Raw genomic sequence first — 23,084 nt, 5'->3', positions numbered from 1 at the left:
TATAAGCCATGGATCAGCCAGTGTTTAGGGGAGTGAATAATTATGCACACTGAAGTTTTCAGTTATTTTGTCTATTTGTTGGTTTTCATTTTATTGTGAAGCAAACAAGTGTTCACAGTTGTAGGCATGTTCTTTACATGAACTCATACACACTCTCAACAAAAAAACAGTAAAATTCCAGATTGCGAGGTAGCAAAAAACAGAAAATGCCAAGGGGGCGAATACATTCGCAATCATACACACACACACACACAGACACACACACACACACGTGTATGTATAAATAAAATAGCTGTGCAAGTCAGTCTGGCTTTTTTCGCAAGGTCTTCCTATGACAAGTGGGTATGTGTGTATACCCTGCGTCTTCAGCAAAGATGGGCGCAAGTATGTAGAGCATATATGGATGTTCCTATACAGGAGTCTTCAGTTTCTTCACATTTTTAAGTAAGTTTTTGAGATATATGCAGGTAAAAATGTTAAATATTGTAGCGTGGCTAAAGGTTGTATAGTCAACGGGAGGTATGTATCACAGAGAAGGCTTGTCGCTGTGATGTAACCCGGAGTGTTTTCTTTAGTACACATAAAGCAATAAGGAATTGTTTAGGATATTTGGGTCCGGGTTACGGGTAGCTATGAGAGATGGGAGGGTCTGGCTACCCATATCCCTCACCCGTGGGTAAGGGGCATAACCATGCCTGTCTATGTTTGTTTCAGGACCTGTGCTGATGTCATAACCACATGTCTAATCATGTGACATTACCTCACCAATGGGTGTGGTTTCAGGCTACATAATGGAGGTGTGTAGCACATGGTGTGAGAGTGTTTGGGAGTCTGCCAATGTGGACAGACTTCCATGTGTCCAGGCTGAACACTACAGAGTGGTCTGTGGCTTCAGATAGAGCCTGGGAGCAGGACGTTGCACAGCCTGTGTGCCCACAGGCCTGAGAAGAGCAGAGCTTTTCTATGGACTTTTTATGCTATGTCGGCCTGATGTACGGACTGTTTTCCTTTCTGTTCCTGTCTTGCTGGTTTATGGAGCAAATAAACCCACATGGACATTAAAGAGAATGTGCCTCCTGTTTCCTCCTACGCACCTGAGCGGGTACAACGTTACAATATATAATTACAACTTCTTTCAGTGCGAAGCTTAAAAGAAAAGTAGAAATTAAAAATAGTCAAATATAAATGAAAGTAGATAAGGTAAGAAAGTCTTACTTTCGCAATCAATAGCACTCACAAAATGTTACAAAAGAGAATTTATTTTAGTTTTTTTTCTCAAACAAAAATTCAAATCCAACAAGCCAAGTCCTGTGTATAAAGGTAACAGTAGGGCCACCTGACTGATCTCTTCCAAGGGTTCTTAAAGTAATGAAAACAGTCAAAGCCGATGCCTTGCTTGATTCGAATATTCATTTACCTGGCAATAAACAAGTCCAAGTAATTTGGTGAAAAAACAAATTCATTTTTTAATACTGTAACTGCTATAAAATAGAAAAATGCAGGGGATGTAATAGGAAAGAAGGCAAAGTTGAAAAACATAATATACTGGTGAGAGAACCACATCATACTGAAATGTTTTCATGCCTTAAATGAAACTAAACTGTGCAAGTATATCTGTGGAAAGAAGGCTACTTTTGTTCGGAGATCCTCTGTAAGCACTGCTTCATGTAGGAGTTCCTATCCCGGACCTCTATCACTGCATCTCTGACCAGTTCAATAAACATCTGAGGCCACAACTTCTGTAACGACTCGTTCTTTAAGCTGATATCATTGGCTTCATTCACAAGGTCCTTCATGTACGCCTGGCAGAAAGCTTTCTTCTCGGTTAATTCCTGTGTAGAGAGCTCATTGTTATTAATGATGAGCAAGTAAAAGAATAGATACTACCATTAGTTAGCACATTAACACACCATAAAGACAGTGTTTGAGGCTCTTAGGAGACCCTAAGAGGGTCAGTTCAGACCTGGTCGGTCCCTCCCTATTCATTACAAGATTAGTAAAACCCGTGCAGAACTCCCTAGGGTCATAGAATCAGCAGATCTTTCTCTCCTGTGTAGCAAAATTCAGCAACATAACGGGCCTCTGGTCTTTGCTGTGGAGACTCCTCATCTACACAAATAATTTCTTCTAAATAAAATAGTAGTGGAAGCACTCCAGTGAATAAAGAACATCCATGGAGGAGGTGAAATATTGCCTCTATGAATATCCATCATACTTCGATTTATCCATTGGAGGGCTACTTCTACCATTTTATTTTACTGAATCAAGTGGTTCCTCAGTCAGGTTCCTTAAGGCTCTGCACCAGGACACATAGGGGATGAATTATTAAAGCTGTATAACTAGTCCACAAAACCTCAGAGATGTGTCTTTTTTTCATCCAAGTCAGAGATTAAAATTATTTGTACAAGTCCATTAAGTCAGATTTCTGTCGTTTGTAGCATATTCTCACTAACTTGATTATAATGCTCCTACTTTTGTTTTTTTGCAAATATCCTATTTTTAATACCACGTAGCCTACACACTTATAAATTGTGTCTAAACTACAAATCAGGGCATGGACTGCTACAAGTTCACTAGTAACAAATGGTGGCATTAATAGCTGCCATTACAGTGCTTAGGGCATAAAACTGACAACTACAAACCAACTACCCTCCTATGTTACTCTGTGTATTTAAAGTGCCACTCCGGTGTATTTATTTATTTTTTTATTACAGCACCAAAATGGTATCACTAATGTCTGTTCCCTATTAGTGATGAGCCAGTGTACTCGTTGCTCGGGTTTTCCCGAGCATGCTCGGGTCATCTCCGAGTATTTGTTACTGTTCGGATTTACAGCTATTAGCCAGCTTGATTACATGTGGGGATTTCCTAGCAACCAGGCAACCCCCACATGTACTCAGCCTGACTAAGGGTACCGTCACACTATACGATTTACCAACGATCACAACCAGCGATACGACCTGGCCGTGATCGTTGGTAAGTCGTAGTGTGGTTGCTGGGGAGCTGTCACACAGACAGCTCTCCAGCGACCAACGATGCCGAGGTCCCCGGGTAACCAGGGTAAACATCGGGTTACTAAGCGCAGGACCGCGCTTAGTAACCCGATGTTTACCCTGGTTACCAGCGTAAAAAAAAAAAAACAGTACATACTTACATTCCGGTGTCTGTCCCTTGCCATCTGCTTCCCGCACTCACTGACTGCCGGCCGTAAAGTGAAAGCACAGCACAGCGGTTACAGCGGTGACGTCACCGCTGTGCTCTGCTTTCACTTTACGGCCGGCAGTCAGTGAGTGCGGGAAGCAGACGGCAAGGGACCTGACGGACACCGGAATATAAGTATGTACTGTTTGGTTTTTTTTACATTTACGCTGGTAACCAGGGTAAACATCGGGTTACTAAGCGCGGCCCTGCGCTTAGTAACCCGATGTTTACCCTGGTTACAAGCGAACGCATCGCTAGATCGGTGTCACACACACCGATCTAGCGATGACAGCGGGAGATCCAGCGACGAAAGAATGTTCCAAACGATCTGCTACGACGTACGATTCTCAGCAGGATCCCTGATCGCTGCTGCGTGTCAGACACAGCGATATCGTATGGATATCGCTGGAACGTCACGAATCGTACCGTCGTAGCGACAAAAGTGCCACTGTGTGACGGTACCCTAATAGCTGTAAACCATTCAACTGCGGCGATGAAAACGTAATCTCCGAACACTAACAAATACTCAGAGATCAGAGCGTGCTCTTGAAAATCCGAGCCACAAGTACACTCGCTCATTACTATTCCCTATGTGTAGATTACCGGTTCCAGTCTTCTGTTGTTCCTGGCGCCTTTCTGATACATATGACTTGTGACTAGTTGGATCACTCCAGTGTTTTCAGACTGGACATCATTTCTCAATGTAAGACTCAGAACGAGGCTCTCAGACTTATATCGAGAGCTAGGGACTCTTAGGGACTTCTGGTCAATCACAGTTGCGGTAACAAGATGGTGAAAAGAGACCAGAGGGGCACCAGCATCAGTAGAACCATAGAGAACAGACATTAGTGATATCACTCTGGTGTATATACGGTATATTTGTTTATTTCAGCACCAGAGTGGTACTTTAATGTACTTCTGTCAATCTATTAAAAAACCCAAAAGCAGCTGATGTCCCAGAAGGCTCTGTAGTAACATGTATACTACAATAATATGCTAATGCATGTTAGTTTACTAGAAATATTATTAATCCATTTATTACTCAGACATAATCAGTGTTAACACAAAAGAAAGGTAAAATTCAATGTAATAAGGTATCATTATACCATTTCAATCTAATATCTATTTGTAAAATAAAATACACTTTATTATTAAAATCGCTTTTGCATGAAATGTTACAGTCTGATAATAGAGTTATTTATATTGTATCAGGATCCATTAGAGATGAAACCAAAGTCAAGGAGGGGAAAGGTGGAGGGTTTGTTTTGTTCCTGCCTAAAAGCATTAGATCATGACTTGGATCATCCAGGGTGAGCGTGAGAATTAAGTCTAAAATACACAAAATCCTTTCAAGCAAATTATTATGGTAAAAAAGTGCATTTTTTTCTTTGCAAATAAACTCAACTGGGGATCCTCATTAATGGGCATTTTGTAGCAAATCATATTTCATTTGCTGTTTTACTGCCAAAAAGGCACAGTTCTTTACAAGTTTTCTTAGAACATGAAAATTTAAAAAAGTGGATGGACAACAGGAAAGGAATAATAATAATAATAAAAAAAAAAATATATATATATATATATATATATATATATATATATACACACTAGATGGTGGCCCGATTCTAACGCATCGGGTATTCTAGAATATGTATAGTAGGATATAGCACAGCCCACGCAGTATATAACACAGCCCACGCAGTATATAACACAGCCCACGCAGTATATAACACAGCCCTCGTAGTATACAACACAGCCCACGTAGTATATAACACAGCCCACATAGTATATTGCACAGCCATGTAGTATATAGCACAGAGACATAGTATATAACACAGGCCACGCAGTATATAGCAATGTGGGCACCATATCCCTATTAAAAAAAAAGAATTAAAATAAAAAAATAGTTATATACTCACCTTCCGGCGGCCCCAGGACACAGCCTAGGCGTTTAGCGATGCTCCTTGCGACGCTCCGGTCCCAAGAATGCATTGCGACAATAACACGTGATGATGTAGCGGTCTCGCGAGACCGCTACGTCATCGCCGGTCATTGCCGCAATGCATTCTTGGAACCGGAGCGTCGCGAGGAGCGGGAAAGGCGCCGGAAGGTGAGAATATGATTTTTTATTATTATTATTTTTAACATTAGATCTTTTTACTAGTAAAAAGTTGGTCACACAGTGTTAATAGCAGCATTAACGGACTGCGTTACACTGCGTTATGCCGCGGTGCAAGGCAGTCCGTCTAACGGACTGCTAAACCGCAATGGGGGCACTGACTGGAGGGGAGTAGAGAGGGGGCACTGACTGGAGGAGAGTAAGGGCAAATTTGCGGCCGGACTGTGCCCATCGCCGAGTGGTCGCGGCCGGCCGCGACAAATCAGCGACGTGGGATTTCCGTGACAAACAGACGGAAGTGAGCCTTGGACGATTATATAGATATATATACTGCTCAGAAAAATAAAGGGAACACTAAAATCCAACATCCTAGATATCACTGAATGAAATATTCCTGTTGCAAATCTTCATTCATTACATAGTGGAATGTGTTGAGAACAATAAAACCTTAAAATGAATCAACAGAAATCACAACTAATTTCCCACGGAGGTCTGGAGCTGGAATGATGCTCAAAATCAAAGTGGAAAATAAAGTTACAGGCTGATCCAACTTCAGTGGAAATGCCTCAAGACAAGGAAATGACGCTCAGTAGTGTGTGGCCTCCACGTGCCTGTATGACCTCCCTACAATGCCTGGGCATGCTCCTGATGAGGCAGCGGATGGTCTCCTGAGGGATCTCCTCCCAGACCTGAACTAAAGCATCCGCCAACTTCTGGACAGTCGGTGGTGCAACGTGACATTGGTGGATGCTGGGAGACATGATGTCCCAGATGTGTTCAATCGGATTCAGGTCTGGGGAATGGGCGGGCCAGTCCATAGCTTCAATGCCTTCATCTTGCAGGAACTGCTGACACACTCCAGCCACATGAGGTCTGGCATTGTCCGGCATTAGGAGGAACACAGGGCCAATCGCACCAGCATATGGTCTCACAAGGGGTCTGAGGATCTCATCTCGGTACCTAATGGCAGTCAGGCTACCTCTGGCAAGCACATGGAGGGCTGTGTGGCCCTCCAAAGAGATGCCACCCCACACCATTACTGACCCACTGCCAAACCAGTCATGCTGAAGGATGTTGCAGGTAGCAGATTGCTCTCCACGGCGTTTCCAGACTGTCACGTCTGTCACATGTGCTCAGCGTGAAGCTGCTTTCATCTGTGAAGAGAACAAGGCACCAGTGGCGAATTTACCAATCCTGGTGTTCTGTGGCAAATGCCAAGCTTCCTGCACGGTGTTGAGCTGTGAGCACAACCCCCATCTGTGGACGTCGGGCACTCAGACCATCTTCATAGGGTTGGTTTCTAACCGTTTGTGCAGACACATGCACATTTGTGGCCTGCTGGAGGTCATTTTGCAGGGCTCTGGCAGTGCTCCTCCTGTTCCTCCTTTCACAGAGGCTGAGGTAGCGGTCCTGCTGCTGGGTTGTTGCCATCCTATGACCCCCTCCACGTCTCCTGGTGTACTGGCCTGTCTCCTGGTGGCGCCTCCAGCCTCTGGACACTACGTTGACAGACACAGCAAACCTTCTTGCCACAGCTCGCATTGATGTGCCATCCTGAATGAGCTGCACTACCTGAGCCACTTGTGTGGGTTGTAGAGTCCATCTCATGCTACCACGAGTGTGAAAGCACAACCAACATTCAAAAGTGACCAAAACATCAGCCAGAAAGCATTGGTACTGAGATGTGGCTGTGGTCCCCACCAGCAGAACCACTCCTTTATTGAGTGTGTCTTGATAATTGCCAATAAATTCCATCTGTTGTCTATTCCATTTGCACAACAGCATGTGAAAATGATTGTCAAACAGTGTTGCTTCCTAAGTGGACAGTTTGAATTCACAGAAGTTTGATCTACTTGGAGTTATATTCCGTTGTTTAAGTGTACCCTTTATTTTCTTGAGTAGTGTATATCTATATATATATATATATATATATATATATATATATATATATATATATATATATATACACACGCATGTATGTATGCACATTGTGGTAGAGCGTGTCCCTTGGATGGACATAGAGGTATAAACGGAACACTGTCTCTTTAGAACGTGCTTAGTTTATTGAGGTAGCATACACCAAGCAAGGGAAAATAAACATGGCCCGCTTGGCAAAACAAAAGAAAACAGAGTCCTTTTCCTGGGGGGTTTAGCCCACTCATTTTCTTGGGAGTGTTTCCTCTCCAGGTACACTGCACACTGCTGTCTTGCAAAGCCCACCCACCACTTAGACCCTAGAACAGGGGTGGGGAACCTCAGGCCCCAGGGCCATTTACGGCCCTCGATGACTTTTTATCAGGCCCACGACCCCCGGGCAGCTGCTCAGGGACCGCATTCTTGAGCAGGGAGATGTATTTTGATTGCCACCAGCTCATTAATTTCTTCTTGCTCTGTCAACACACACACAGTGTTCACTAGTCAATACTGAAGGGCATGCAATGAAAGTTTATGTCCTGACACCAGAGCCAGAGTCAAGATGTACTTTGTGGGCAGAGCTTGCACGGTCCCCGAAGGATGGTATAAATATCCAAATGGCCCTTGGTAGAAAAAAAAAGATTCCCCACCCCTGCCCTAGACCATGTGACTCCAATCCATCATGTGACTGACCACATGATTGTGACATCACACAGGCCCTGACAGTACACAACGATGCAGGTGGAGATAAGGTGGGCACCCTCCCACCCACTCTATGGATGCTCACATAAAACTAGCTCATGTACGAAACACACATTGAAACACCAAGAAAAAACAATATATTAGAATTATGGAAATCACAGGATTGATAGACATTTCCATATTACAATCATGGAAAAATGGAAACAAAAATTCTGAAACATCACAACTTATTCTGCATTAAGTATGAGCGCACTGGTGTGATTCATTTAATCCCTTTACGACCTTTTATGTACCAAAATGTCATAGACTGGAAGAGGTTCCCAACTCTTGATGCATAGGTACGTCATAATTATTGCACATGCACAGGAGCTTTGCCTGCGCAATCGCGGGCGACAGCTTCGCTTATGACACAGCCGAGCCCCGGCTATTTAAACCCATAAGTGCCGCAAACAATATCAGTCGCAGCTTTTGAGAGACTAGGAGAGGGAAGGGGCTCCCTCTCCCATGCGATCCACACCCACGCAATGATGTGTGATGATGTGAAGGCCAATTGGTGTCATGGAAAACTAAGGTAGTCGTGACGACCTCAGAGTCTGCCAGTTATGGTGGATTATTTAGACCATAGGAGCATGGTCTAACAGGCTTCTGTCAATGTCACACAGACTTCTATAATGCATTGAAGTGCTGGTGCATTGCAATAATACCAGTGATCAGAGTAATAAAAGTTAAAGTGCCATAAAGGGACTAAATAAAAATGTTAAATAAAAAAAGAGAGTTAAAAACAAATGTAAAAATATATATTTTTTAAAATATCACAAAATAAAAAAATGAAAAAATATTAAATCCCCGGGCCCAGATGGGAAACACCCCCGAGTACTACAGGAATTAAGTAATGTCATAGATAGACTATTATTTTTAATCTTTAAAGGGAACCTGTCACCCCGTTTTTTTCAGATTGAGATAAAAATACTGTTAAATAGGGCCTGCGCTGTGTGTTACAATAGCGTATGTAGTGTACCCTGATTCCCCACCTATGCTGCGAAATACATTACCAAAGTCGCCGTTTTCGCCTGTCAATCAGGCTGGTCAGGTCGGGTGGGCGTGGTGACATCGCTGTTTCTTCCCCAGCTTTCCGTTGGTGGCGTAGTGGTGTGTGCATGTCCAAGTGCCGAATCCACTGCGCGCAGGTGAAGAAAAAGCGCGCGATCTGCGCTATTACCCTTGTCATCGGTGGGGGCGGCCATCTTCCTGAGGCAGCGCGTGCGCAGATGGAGTGCTCTGCTGCACGGGGCTTCAGAAAAATGGCCGTGGGATGCCGCGCGTGCGCAGATAGAGATCGCGGCGGCCATTTTCCCAAAGCCGAGTTTGCATCTCCGCTTCAGGAAAATGGCCACCGCGATCTCCATCTGCGCACGCGCGGCATCCCACGGCCATTTTCCTGAAGCCCCGTGCAGCAGAGCACTCCATCTGCGCACGCGCGGCCTCAGGAAGATGGCCGCCCCCACTGATGGCAAGGGTAATAGCGCAGATCGCGCGCTTTTTCTTCACCTGCGCGCAGTGGATTCGGCACTTGGACATGCGCACACCACTACGCCACCAACGGAAAGCTGGGAAAGAAACAGCGATGTCACCACGCCCACCCGACCTGACCAGCCTGATTGACAGGCGAAAACGGCGACTTTGGTAATGTATTTCGCAGCATAGGTGGGGAATCAGGGTACACTACATACACTATTGTAACGCACAGCGCAGGCCCTATTTAACAGTATTTTTATCTCAATCTGAAAAAACGGGGTGACAGGTTCCCTTTAAAGACTCCATAATAACAGGGTCTGTACCACAGGACTAGCGTATAGCAAATGTGGTGCTGAAGCTGAAGTAGTAAATTATAGGCCAGTAAGCTTAACCTCTACTGTGGGTAAAATCCTGGAGGGTTTTCTAAGGGATGCTATACTGGAGTATCTGAAGAGGAATAACCTCATCACCCAGTATCAACTTGGGTTTACTAGGGATCGTTCATGTCAGACTAATCTGATCAGCTTCTATGAGGACGTAAGTTCCGGACTGGACCAAGGAAATGCAGCAGACGGGGTGTATATGGACTTTTCAAAAGCTTTTGATACAGTGCCACACAAAAGGTTGATACATAAAATGAGAACAATGGGGATAAGGGAAAATATGTGTAAGTGGGTTAAGAGCTGGCTCAGGGATAGGAAACAAAGGGTAGTTATTAATGGAGCACACTCGGACTGGGTCGCGGTTAGCAGTGGGGTACCACAGGGGTCAGTATTGGGCCCTCTTCTTTTTAACATATTTATTAATGATCTTGTAGGGGGCATTCAGAGAAGAATTTCAATATTTGCAGATGACACTAAACTCTGCAGGGTAATCAATACATAGGAGGACAATTTTATATTACAAAATATTATAAATTAGAAGCTTGGACTGAAAATGGCAAATGAGCTTTAATGAGGATAAATGTAAGGTCATGCACTTGGGCAGAAGTAATAAGATGTATAACTATGTGCTTAATTCTAAATCTCTGGGCAAAACCGTCAATGAAAAAGACCTGGGTGTATGGGTGGATGACAAATTCACATTTAGTGGCCAGTGTCAGGCAGCTGCTGCAAAGGTAAATAAAATAATGGGATGCATTAAACGAGGCATAGATGCACATGAGGAGAACATAATTTTACCTCTATACAAGTTACTAGTTCGACCACACTTAGAATACTGTGCACAGTTCTGGTCTCCGGTGTATAAGAAAGACATAGCTTAACTGGAGCGGGTGCAGAGAAGAGCTACCAAGGTTATTAGAGGACTGGGGGGTCTGCAATACCAAGACAGGTTATTACACTTGGGGCTATTTAGTTTGGAAAAACAAAGGCTAAGGGGTGATCTTATTACAATGTATAAATACATGAGGGGACAGTACAAAGACCTTTCTAATTATCTTTTTACTCATAGACCTGAGACAGGGACAAGGGGGCATCCTCTACGTCTGGAGGAAAGAAGGTTTAAGCATAATCACAGATGCGGATTCTTTACTGTAAGAGCAGTGAGACCAGGTACGGACTGGGGCTGAAATTCAGCCCTGGCATTTGTAATCACACAGGCCCATGTTTTCTCCATCTCCAAGCACCAGATGGGATATATTACTAATATTACCCTGGATAGAGGGAAAATGAGATTTACTACAAGACCAATATGTCTGATGATACCCATGGGCTACTGGGGTAAGTGATGGAGTCAGCGACTGTGTGCTCCGTCACAACTCTTAACAGTATGGGTGTCCTGATCACACAAATTTTGTTAACAATGCAGCAGCAAGGCAGCCCACAACCAGACCGGCCCTTCTGGCATTTGCCAGAATTGCCAAATGGCCAGTCCGGCCCTGAGTGAGACTATGGAACTCTCTGCCATATGATGCTGTAATGAGTGATTCATTACTTAAACTTAAGAGGGGACTGGATGCCTTTCTTGAAAAGTATAATGTTACAGGTTATATATACTAGATTCCTTGATAGGGCGTTGATCCGGGGAATTAGTCTGATTGGCGCATGTGGAGTCGGGAAGGAACTTTTTTCTTCCCCCAATGTGGAGCTTACTGTTTACCACATGTTTTTTTTTGCCTTCCTCTAGATCAACATGTTAGGGCATGTTAGGTTAGGCTATGAGTTGAACTAGATGGACTTAAAGTTTCCTTCAACCATAAAAACTATGTTACTATTATACCAATAAATAGGTATATTTATGTAAAAACAAAATGAAAAATCCACATATTTGGTATCGCTGCGTCCAGAAGGACAAGACCTATAAAACAGTCACACTAGTTAATCCTTTCAGTGAACACCATACAAAAAAAATACGTGGCAAAAAACAATGCTCTTTCATCAAACCGCCGAACAAAATGTTCTAAAACGTGATCAAAAAGGCAAATGGAAATAAAAATGGTATCTTGAAAATGTCATCTTGTCCCGCAAAAAACAAGCTGCCACATAGCTCTATCAGCGAAGAAATAATAATAGAAAAAAACTATAGCTCTCAGAATATAGTGATGCAAAAACAATTCTTTTTCTACTAAACAGTTTTTAATTGTGTAAAAGTGGCAACATAAAAAAATGATGTAAATGTGGTATCACTTTAGTTGTATTGACCCGAAGAATAAAGCTGCCTTATCACTTTTAACACATGATGAAAGGCATAAACACCCCCCCCCCCCACCGCCCCCAAAAAATATAAATTCTGAGTTGCTGGCTTTTGTTAATTATTGCCAAAAATCAGAATAGGAAGTGGTAAAAGGTTCCAGAAAAATCATCAACTAGTCCAAAAGACAAGCCCTCACATAACCCTGTTGGCAGAGATATAGAAAAATTAAAGATGTCAAAATATGGATATGCAGAAATTTTTTTTTCCAAACCCCCCTCCCCCCCCCAAAAAAAAACAACAAAACTTTTTAATGTGTGACAGCAGCCAAACAGAAAAAAGATATAAATCTGGTATCGCTGTAAACACACCAACCCAAGGAAGAAAGCCATCTTATCATTTACATGAGGAAGATCGTTGTTAGGTGTCAAGTTCCCGCTTCTGCACAGGGGGAATCGCGAGCCATCTCCGCTGCGGTCTCCCATTCTTCTCCAGCCGCAGTGGAGTCTGCTCAGCGGAGATATCGGTCCCAGCGTCTTGCTCAGTCCCACTCTGTACAAAGAGTTACTGCTGCTTTTCCTGCTTCTGCCATTGAAGTCAATGTTGGGCAGCTGCGAGCAGATGCTTTTGGGACTAAGTCCTGCTTTTCTCTTTCTGAGCATGCCCAGGGCAAGATCTCCCGTTGGAGATCGAGGGTCACATGCTCAGGTACTGCAGCACATCCCATTGGTCCTCCAGGAAGGTCATGAAAGTGCAAAACTTCGGTAGCAGCTTCCCATTGGTCCTTTATTGGAAGGTCCTGAACGTGCTGCAACTATATAAGCTGCGCATGACCGCACGGCCATGCGCTAGTATAGACTTGATAATGTGTGTGTGTTGATGGATGTATGTCGATGGATGAAAGCTCCTAAATCATTCCCATTCCTAGTGTTGTTGACTGCTCGCGAATGAAGGATTGCTATCTAGCGCCCGACTTAGCCATCAGCACGTAAACACACAATACAGCGTCTTATTGCTGTGACCGCCAGTGCGGCGCCGTGCGCTTTCACAGCCCTTTCCTGACCCAAGCCTAGGTGGTTAGTGGCGTTCGCCAGTGCGGCACTGCATGCACTCTCGTGCTTCTATTTCTGTCACTCTGACACCCCAGTAGCGGTGTCGAGCGCATGAGGTCTATGTACTCAAATCCTGTGTCTTGGGATTGAGTTCTGAGACTCCTTGCTTGCGCTCTTGGTGCGGTACCGCGGCCCTGTGACACAACAGGGTTCGCTTCCTTCACACAGGGTGAGGTTAACCCATGTGTGTATTCACATTGTACCGCTATATAGTCCATCATTACTTGGCAGCAGGTTCCATCTCTGCACGGTGGACCCCGGGCTGCGAACGCACCTTACTCTATCTGTCTTATTATTTGGTGTGTTCCGCTAGCCCTAACATTATACTAGCGCCAGGGTCTGGCTAGTAATTACGGACAAACAGCAATCCTTGCGGTATATCCAGCAGCTGGAGGGTAGGTTGGCGGCTCTCAAGAGCTCAACCTCAGCTGTGGATGTTACCGCAGTTGCTGTACAGGCTGGTAGTGTGGCTGCAGCAACCTTGTCCATTGCCACCCCTGTTCCAACATTATCTCGCCTCCCACTGCCAGAAAAATTTTCTGGTGATAGCAAATTTTGTAGGGGATTCGTGAGTCAGTGCTCTATTCACCTCGAGCTCCTGGCTGCACGTTTTCCCACAGAGCGGGCTAAGGTGGGATTTATTGTGTCTCTTGTCGGACAGGGCGTTGGAATGGGCTACGCCGCTGTGGGAGCGTGGCGATCATGTGGTGCAGAGTGCTCCGCTGTTCCTGAGCACTCTGAAACAGGTCTTTTTAGGACCTCAAGTCACCCATGATACTGCGCTCCAACTACTGGCATTAACTCAGGGTGAGTCCTTGGTCAGTCATTTTGCCGTCCAATTCCGCACTTTAGCTTCTGAGCTGGAGTGGTCGGATAAAGCCCTAATCCCCATATTTTGGAGGGGCCTGGCTGATCACGTTAAGGACGCTCTGGCCACTAGGGAGATTCCTGCCACACTGGAGGAGTTAATAACTGTCTCTACTCGAATTGACCTCCGTTTTAACGAGCGGAGGTTAGAGCGAGCCCAGTGTAGGCAGAGGTTTCGGCTGGCTCCTACCTTCGCCAAACCTCTGGAATCTCCGGTCCTGGTTCCTGAGTCACATGAGGCCATGGAAGTGTCACGAGCGGGATCTAAGTCCCGGACCACTTGTGCACTCAAGGTCTGTCATCTTTGCCAGCAGTCAGGACATCTAGCCACCAGATGTCCTCAGCGGTCGGGGAAACGTCAGCGTCTAGTGGTAGTAGGTGGAGGTACACTAGACACGGCGACGTTTGCCTCCAAATTGTGCTTTAAGGGGACAATTATTATAGGCTCATTCTCCCACTCGGTAGAGCTCTGCGTGGATTCTGGGGCGGAGGGCAATTTTATGTCTTCTGCCTTCACCCAACGTCACGCAATACCCCTGGTTATGCTAGCTCAACCAGTAACGGTACGAGTGGTGAATGGGTCGACACTGCCCTCACAGATAACACATCAGACCATCCCTTTTACTCTGTCCATGTCGCCATCTCATCAGGAGATTATATCTCTGCTTGTCATTCCTGAGGGAATTGATGAGGTCCTTTTGGGAATACCTTGGCTACGGTACCACTCTCCTCATATCGAGTGGTCCTCAGGTAGAATTCTGGGATGGGGCGAATCTTGTGGGGGTAGGTGTCAGAGGGAGTGCGTTCAGGTTGCTACTACAGAGGTACCCGCAGATCTATCCTCTCTCCCCAAGCAGTATTGGTGTTATGCAGACGTGTTCTCCAAAAAGGCGGCGGAGACCCTTCCGCCCCATCGCCCCTATGACTGTCCTATTGATCTCTTGCCTGGTGCTGAGCCTCCCCGGGGTCGAGTCTATCCGTTATCTCTCCCGGAGATGGAGGCAATGTCACAGTACATCCAGAAAAATCTGGCAAAAGGATTCATTAGGAAATCAGTGTCACCTGCTGGGGCAGAGTTCTTCTTCGTGCAGAAGAAGAATGGGGAATTGCGTCCATGCATAGACTACAGGGGTCTTAACGCCATCACCGTTAAGAATAATTATCCTTTGCCCTTGATATCTGAGCTCTTCGATAGGCTTCGGGGAGCAAGGGTATTTACTAAATTAGATCTAAATTAGGGCAGCACGGTGGCGCAGTGGTTAGCACTACAGCCTTGCAGCGCTGGGGTCCTGGGTTCTAATCCCACCCAGGACAACATCTGCAAAGAGTTTGTATGTTCTCTCCGTGTTTGCGTGGGTTTCCTCCGGGCACTCCGGTTTCCTCCCACATGCCAAAGACATACTGATAGGAATTCTAGATTGTGAGCCCAATCGGGGACAGTGATGATAATGTGTGCAAACTGTAAAGCGCTGCGGAATATGTTAGCGCTATATAAAAATAAAGATTATTATTATTATTATCTTACAACCTGATTCGCATCCGTGAGGGGGACGAATGGAAGACGGCTTTTAACACCAGGGATGGGCACTATGAATATCTGGTGATGCCCTTCGGGCTCTGTAATGCCCCAGCCGTTTTCCAAGACTTTGTGAACGACATCTTCCGGGATATGCTCTCCACCTCGGTCGTAGTCTATCTGGATGATATTCTCATCTACTCTCCAGATATTGACTCCCACCGGAGAGATGTTTGCAAAGTTTTCGACCTCCTACGGGCAAACTCCCTCTATGCCAAGTTGGAGAAGTGTATGTTCGAGCAGGAGTCCTTACCTTTCCTAGGCTATATCATCTCTGCCCAGGGAATGGCTCTGGATCCTGCCAAACTACAGGCTGTGATGGACTGGCAGGAACCCAGCGGTGCAGCGCTTTATGGGGTTCATTATCGCCAGTTCATTCCACACTTCTCAACTTTGGTAGCTCCCTTGGTTGCCCTCACCAAGAAGGGGGCAAATCCCAAATTGTGGTCTGAGGAGGTCTCCAAGGTCTTTAACTCCATAAAGTCACACTCCGCTAGCGCTCCCATCCTACATCGCCCCGATGTTGATAAGCCATTTATCATGGAGGTGGATGCCTCTTCTGTTGGTGCTGGAGCAGTCCTCTTCCAAAAGGATGCTCAAGGTCGGAAGCATCCTTGCTTCTTCTTTTCTAAGACCTTCTCACCAGCAGAGAGGAATTATTCCATCGGGGACAGGGAGTTGCTAGCCATGAAGTTGGCTTTCTCGGAGTTGAGACATCTCTTGGAGGGAGCTTGTTTTCAGTTCCAAGTCTTCACAGACCATAAAAATTTGGTGTACCTGCAGACAGCCCAGCGGTTGAATTCTCGCCAGGCCAGATGGTCCTTACTCTTCTCCCGGTTTCATTTCACCCTCCATTTTCTTTCTGGGGAGAAGAACATTCGGGCCAACGCTCTCACTCGCTCCGTTGTGTCATCTGTGGAGGAGGAAGAGGAGCCTCGGCTTATTGTCCCCACCGAGAGCTTCAGAACTGTGGCCCCGGTTTCGCTAGAGTCTGTGCCTCCAGGCAAGACTTTTGTACCATCCAGTTTGCGACCGGAGGTTCTCTCTTGGGCACACTCGTCCAGAGTGGGTGGACATTTTGGTTCCAAAAGGACATCTGAGTTACTGGCGAGGACATACTGGTGGCCGCATATGGCTCGTGATGTCGCAGAATATGTTCAGGCGTGTGTCTCTTGCGCCAAGAACAAGTCCCCTCGGCAACGGCCAGCTGGTTTGCTTTACCCTCTGCCCGTGGCGGACAGGCCCTGAGAGATGGTCGGGATGGACTTTGTAGTGGGCTTACCCAAGTCTCGTAACTGCACCATTATCTGGGTGATCACCGACCATTTTTCCAAAATGGTGCACTTGGTGCCTCTTCCACGGCTACCTTCTGCACGGGCTTTGGCTGTTTTGTTCATCAAACACATCTTTCGCCTACACGGTATGCCAGACAAAATTGTTAGTGAGCGGGGTCTCCAGTTTGCGTCTCGATTCTGGAGAGAGCTTTGTCGTCTACTCAGTATTGAGTTGAATCTCTCTTCGGCATATCATCCCGAGACGAATGGGTTGGTAGAGAGGGCCAACCAGACCTTGGTCACATATTTACGACATTTTGTTTCTGCCAGGCAGGATGACTGGGCATACAATGGGCAGCGTTTGCGCTTAACAACCCCGTAGCCGACTCCACCGGTCAGACTCCATTCCTCCTAAATTACGGCCATTATCCGCGTGTTCCTGTGCCCATGCCTGTGTCTTCCGCTGACTCCAGGGTGGCAGACTGGGCTGTTGAGGCACGGGACATTTGGGACCGCACTCAGGATGCCATTCGGGCCTCGCTACTTGGGTCCCTTCAAGGTCCTCGAACAGGTTAACCCTGTGGTCTACCGTCTGGCCCTTCCTCCACGCTTGGGTATCACCGACACCTTTCATGTGTCCCTCTTGAAACCCGTATACATGTCCCGGTTTTCCGAGTCATCTGCCGGGACATCGGGTTCATCTACGGACGATTACGAGGTGAACGCTATTTTGGGGTGCAAGGTGGTACGTGGCAAAAAGTTCAATTTGGTGGATTGGAAGGGTTATGGCCCAGAGGACAGGTCCTGGGAGCCTGCTGAAAACATTCGAGCTCCACAGCTCATTGCTGCCTTCGAGCGTAGCGAGCTCCAAGGAGGGGAGGGTGCTAGGAGGGGGGGTAATGTTAGGTGTCGAGTTCCCGCTTCTGCACAGGGGGAATCTCGAGCCATCTCCGCTGCGGTCTCCCATTCTTCTCCAGCCGCAGTGGAGTCTGCTCAGCGGAGACGTCGGTCCCAGCGTCTTGCTCAGGCCCACTCTGTACAAAGAGTTACTGCTGCTTTTCCTGCTTCTACCATTGAAGTCAGTGTTGGGCAGCGGCGAGCAGGTGCTTTTGGGACTAAGTCCTGCTTTTCTCTTTCTGAGAATGCCCAGGGCAAGATCTCCCGTTGGAGATCGAGGGTCACATGCTCAGGTACTGCAGCACATCCCATTGGTCCTCCAGGAAGGTCATGAAAGTGCAAAACTTCGGTAGCAGATTCCCATTGGTCCTTTATTGGAAGGTCCTGAACGTGCTGCAACTATATAAGCTGCGCATGACCGCAGCTTATATAGACTTAAGTTATTAGACTTGATAATGTGTGTTTGTTGATGGATGTATGTCGATGGATGAAAGCTCCTAAATCATTCCCATTCCTAGTGTTGTTGACTGCTCGCGAATGAAGGATTGCTATCTAGCGCCCGACTTAGCCATCAGCACGTAAACACACAATACAGTGTCTTATTGCTGTGACCGCCAGTGCGGTGCCGTGCGCTTTCACAGCCCTTTCCTGACCCAAGCCTGGGTGGTTAGTGGCGTTCGCCAGTGCGGCACTGCATGCACTCTCGTGCTTCTATTTCTGTCACTCTGACACCCCAGTAGCGGTGTCGAGCGCATGAGGTCTATGTACTCAAATCCTGTGTCTTGGGATTGAGTTCTGAGACTCCTTGCTTGCGCTCTTGGTGCGGTACCGCGGCCTTGTGACGCAACAGGGTTCGCTTCCTTCACACAGGGTGAGGTTAACCCGTGTGTGTATTCACATTGTACCGCCATATAGTCCGTCATTACTTGGCAGCAGGTTCCATCTCTGCACGGTGGACCCCGGGCTGCGAACGCACCTTGCTCTATCTGTCTTATTATTTGGTGCGTTCCGCTAGCCCTAACAGATCGTAATAAATAACTAAAACCAATTCTTGACCTGCTATTGATTTTTTCATTCTGCCTCCCAAACATCACAGGACTCTTCCAATGGCACCTGCAACTCATAACAGCAAAATCTGCACTACATTATGGCGCTTCTTCCCTTCTGAGCTTTCCACTGTGCCTGAAAAGCAGTTCCCAATTACATATAGGGTATTTGTGCGTGCAGGAGAAATGGCACAACAAACCGTGAGGTCCATTTATTCCTATTAACCCTTATAAAAATTAAAAAAAAACTTGGGGCTAAAATAACATTTTAGTGGTAAAAATGTAATTCTTTCTTCACTGGCCAATCGTCTAAAAATTCTGTGAGGTACACGTGGTGTCAATATTGTCACTTCACCCCTAGATGAATTCATAAAGGGGGAATGGGTTATAAAATGGGGTCACATATGGAGGGGTTGAGCAGTTGAGGCACCTCAGTGGCTCTGACAATGTGACATGGCACCCTAAAACCATTCCAGCAAAATATGAACTCAGATATAGTGCTCCTTCCCTTCTGATCTTTGTACTGTGCCTCAAAAGTCGTTTCTGAACACATATGAATTATTGACATACTCAGAAGGAATTGCGTCACAAATTGTATGGTCCATTTTCTCCTATTATCCCTTGTGAAAATTTAAAACTTGGGGCTAAAGCAACATTTTATTGGAAAAAAATTGTAATTGAGAATCAACTGAAGGCTAGAAATAATCATTACACCCCTAGATGAAATCCTCAAGAGGTGTAGTTTCCAAAATCGGGACACTTGTGGGGGTTTCTGCCGTTTTGGCACGTCAGGGGCTCTTCAAATGTGACATGGTACCCGCCAAAATTCCAGCCAATATTGTGCTCCTTTCCTTCCGAGCCCTACCGTGCCCCCAAACATTAGTTTCCCACCATATATGGGGTATTTGCGTACTCAGGAGAAATCGCACAATCGATTTTGGGGCCCACTTTCTCGGGTTACCCTTGTGGAAAGGAAAAATGTGTGGCTAAAGCAACATTTTTTAGGGAAACGTTCATTTTGTCATTCTCAATTCTGAAGTAAAATCTGTATATAAGACAGACTTTCCCATTACTGAGATAAGAGATGGCAGCTGCTATTGATAAGATAGGAGGAGGAAGGAGCTATGCCTCTAGCGCCTCCCATCTACATAGAATTATACATATAGCAGCTGCCACCTCCTATCTCAGTAATGGGAATGCATGTCTTCACTGAATACAGATTTTACCTCAGAATTGAGAATTTTGATAATGATTGATCAATTCTGGCAGAGAAAGAAGCAAATCTCTTGGATAAGATAAATAACAAAGTTGCTTATTTTCATGTGTACCATTGATTTATGGAATAAAAATTAAAATGATATTTACTCTTTAAGCTCAAAGGTCCTTTGCTATAGCACACACCATCACTACTTGGATGAAAGGAATGGGCAGGGAGCAGTAACATCACGAGCATGGAAAGCTCCTGCCAGCAACATCAGTAGAGTTTATCTCCTTATTTCCCCTTCTTCCTTCTGTGGGATCAATACATTAGCTTGTGCCAAAGCTGGGACCAAGCCTTACACAGGATACAGCAGGGACGCCATGAATGCAGCTGCTCTCTTGAGGTAACATCACCAGAAATCGCAGAATTGCCTGCAGGAGCGGTCCATGACGGTGTTGAGCTGGTAGAGATCAGTGTCAGGCACAACAGATACAGACATATAGCTGCTAGCTACGTAAGTTCTGAGGCTAATAAGAAAAAAAAATGAAATAATCCCAGATAACTCCTTTAAGATATGTGGCCAGGCTTTGACTTTTAGAATTGCCACTTCCATAAGGTGGCACTACAGTTCCTGACCTCTTCCTCTCTGAAGAAGCTACTTGCACTTTCATGTACAAATGCAAACCAACATGTCGCACTTCATCCAAAAGGTCACTGCATTCTGATTTTCTTTTCATTTCATACAATATCCACACAGATAAAACTTGGATAACTGCTTTAAAATTATTGTAGGAACCTGCAAGAAAATGAGGACCCTCCCTTGACATGGGTTGTGAGCTTGAATATTTTGGCAAAAAAACAGCTAATACCTTATGTGTTATATACATCTTTGCAGGAGGTGACCAGGCCTTGTAATGTTGGTGGGGAAAATTGGGGTCTGTCCTGGTGGGGGGGTGCAGTTATATAGTGCTGGGCCCGATCTAATAATATGGGCGAGAATGATAGGATTTGAGCCAACAAGGTAGACTACATGCATCAGCCTGTGCATTCAGAATCCTAAACAACGCACCCACACGGATGAGAAGTCTGTGAATAGTTGTTAATCACCAATTTGTGTCGGCTGTTGCTCCTCTGCTTTTTATAAAGGGGGTCGGCTGCATCCTGCACAATATAGGTGTTGTGAACTGGTATTCGGAAATAAGGCTCTTTCATCTGTGATGTATCTTCCTATTTTGCTCTCAGGATTTCTACAAAAATCTGGTATGTTTGTAAGATGCCAATAGTGAGGATTTGCTGTATGAAAACAATTCATAGACTTCTGATATTTTTGGCAGGATGAATAGGACTAGGAAGAATAGTTCTGGCATAAGGTCAGCTATACGGAGAGACTGATGATTGCATCTATCTGTTCATGGCAAATACACAATGTATTACATGTTCCCATCGGTCATTTGTATGAATAGCATTTTCTATTTGTGTTGAAGGTTTGTGATTTTGTTCTTACATTCGCTTTCTCTTCACTGCCCTTACTTAACCCTTGTGATATAATTTATATTGGCAAGAAAGAAGACCTTCAATGATAACACTAACAAACAATTTACCACTCCTTTTTAGCTAATGACATGGATTAAACCATTAAATTACTTGATCTTGTGATTTTTAGTTCATTTCCAGATCCAGGAGGGTGAAGGTGTTGTTATAATGTATACAAAAGATTGTATTCATGTAGAGTGACTGCTATTTTAATATATTAACAAATTACATTAGTCAATTAGACAAAAACCTAAACATAGCTAGCCCCAAACTTAAAGTGAACCTGTCAGCAGGATTTAGCCCTATAAACCAAAGGCATGGTGATAATGGTGCTGTGATGCTGATTAATGTGATATCCGATGTGAAGGGATCTGCTCAGTGGCTGGAATACTTACCTTATGACATTTTCAGAAAATGACGTATTGTGTGCTTCAGTGTGCTTTGGGGTTGAACGTGTTGGCAGGGTGGCCTTCTTGTTATTCGCCCCCTTCCAGCCTTCTCTGTTTCTTGTGCAGGTCACTGATTATTCAGTAACCTGCCTCCTTTTTAAAATTCAGCGCCAACATCATTGTATGGGCGGCACGTGCGCAGTGACAGCCGGCGTGTGCAGGACTTCAATGAAATGGCGCCAGAGGCTGCTCATGCACAGATTAAGATTCTGGCTCAGCTCAAAAAACGACGTCTTGTGTCCCGTCCCGCAAGATGTCATTTTCTGAAAACTGCATAAGGTGAGTATTCAGTAGCCACTGAGCAGATCCCTTCACATCAGGTATTATATTAATCAGCATCAGCAGGTTCTCTTTAAAGTGTTTGTCTGGTCAGGAGCTCAAAAATTATATACAAGTCAGTACCCACAGAGAATGATTACCGCTATCTCCTTTACTTGCCATTTCCCAGCTATGTAACTCATCTCCATTAGAGCAGTGTTGTGATCTTCTAGTACGACTAAGGCCTCATTCATATGTCCGTGTTTAAATGGATATGTGAAAAAATGGTATTGGTGTCATCCTGTTTTGGATCAGTGTCAGCGTGCTATCCATATATCCATTTTCACCATCAGTGTCATCAGTTTTTTTCATGGATGGATAAATAAATTAATTACAGAGCTGCGCCTATTCTTTGCAATGTTAACCCCTTTCCGACATCGGGCGTAATAGTACACCAATGTCGAACATTATCCCTTTGATGTGGGCTCTGGCAGTGAGCCCACATCTTTTCCAGCACATGTCAGCTGTTTTGAACAGCTGACATGTGCCGCTAACAGCCGCAGGTAGAACTGACAGCAACATTTAACACGCGCTTCTGGCAAGTGCGCCACAAATCCCGCCCATGTCACATGACTGTGGGTCGCCGATGGGTTGGCATGACAACCAGAGGTCTCGAGCACACCTCTATGGTTGTCACTGCCGGATTGCTACGAGCGCCGCCTGGTGGATGGTGCTCATAGCAAGTTAGAAATTCTGCTACATACAGGCGATCTGATCATCGCCTGCATGTAG

The 23,084-nt window shown here is 45.3% G+C and overlaps 1 protein-coding gene across 4 annotated transcripts in view; it reads right to left on the bottom strand.

Annotated features, from left to right (window-relative positions):
• Positions 1–1,241: 1,241 nt before the first annotated feature.
• LRRC49 (leucine rich repeat containing 49) overlaps positions 1,242–23,084 on the bottom strand; it is a 334,326-nt gene continuing 312,483 nt past the window's right edge. For all 4 annotated transcript variants that reach the window (XM_069765877.1, XM_069765876.1, XM_069765878.1 and 1 more), the window contains one exon: positions 1,242–1,832. In XM_069765877.1, the coding sequence (XP_069621978.1) occupies positions 1,629–1,832 (204 nt within the window). In that variant the 3' untranslated portion in view covers positions 1,242–1,628. The remainder of the gene's footprint in view (positions 1,833–23,084) is intronic.

The sequence above is a fragment of the Ranitomeya imitator genome, chromosome 4 (assembly GCF_032444005.1).
Source record: "Ranitomeya imitator isolate aRanImi1 chromosome 4, aRanImi1.pri, whole genome shotgun sequence".
In the NCBI taxonomy this organism is placed as follows: domain Eukaryota; kingdom Metazoa; phylum Chordata; class Amphibia; order Anura; family Dendrobatidae; genus Ranitomeya; species Ranitomeya imitator.
This window is presented reverse-complemented; position numbering and strand designations above follow the sequence as displayed.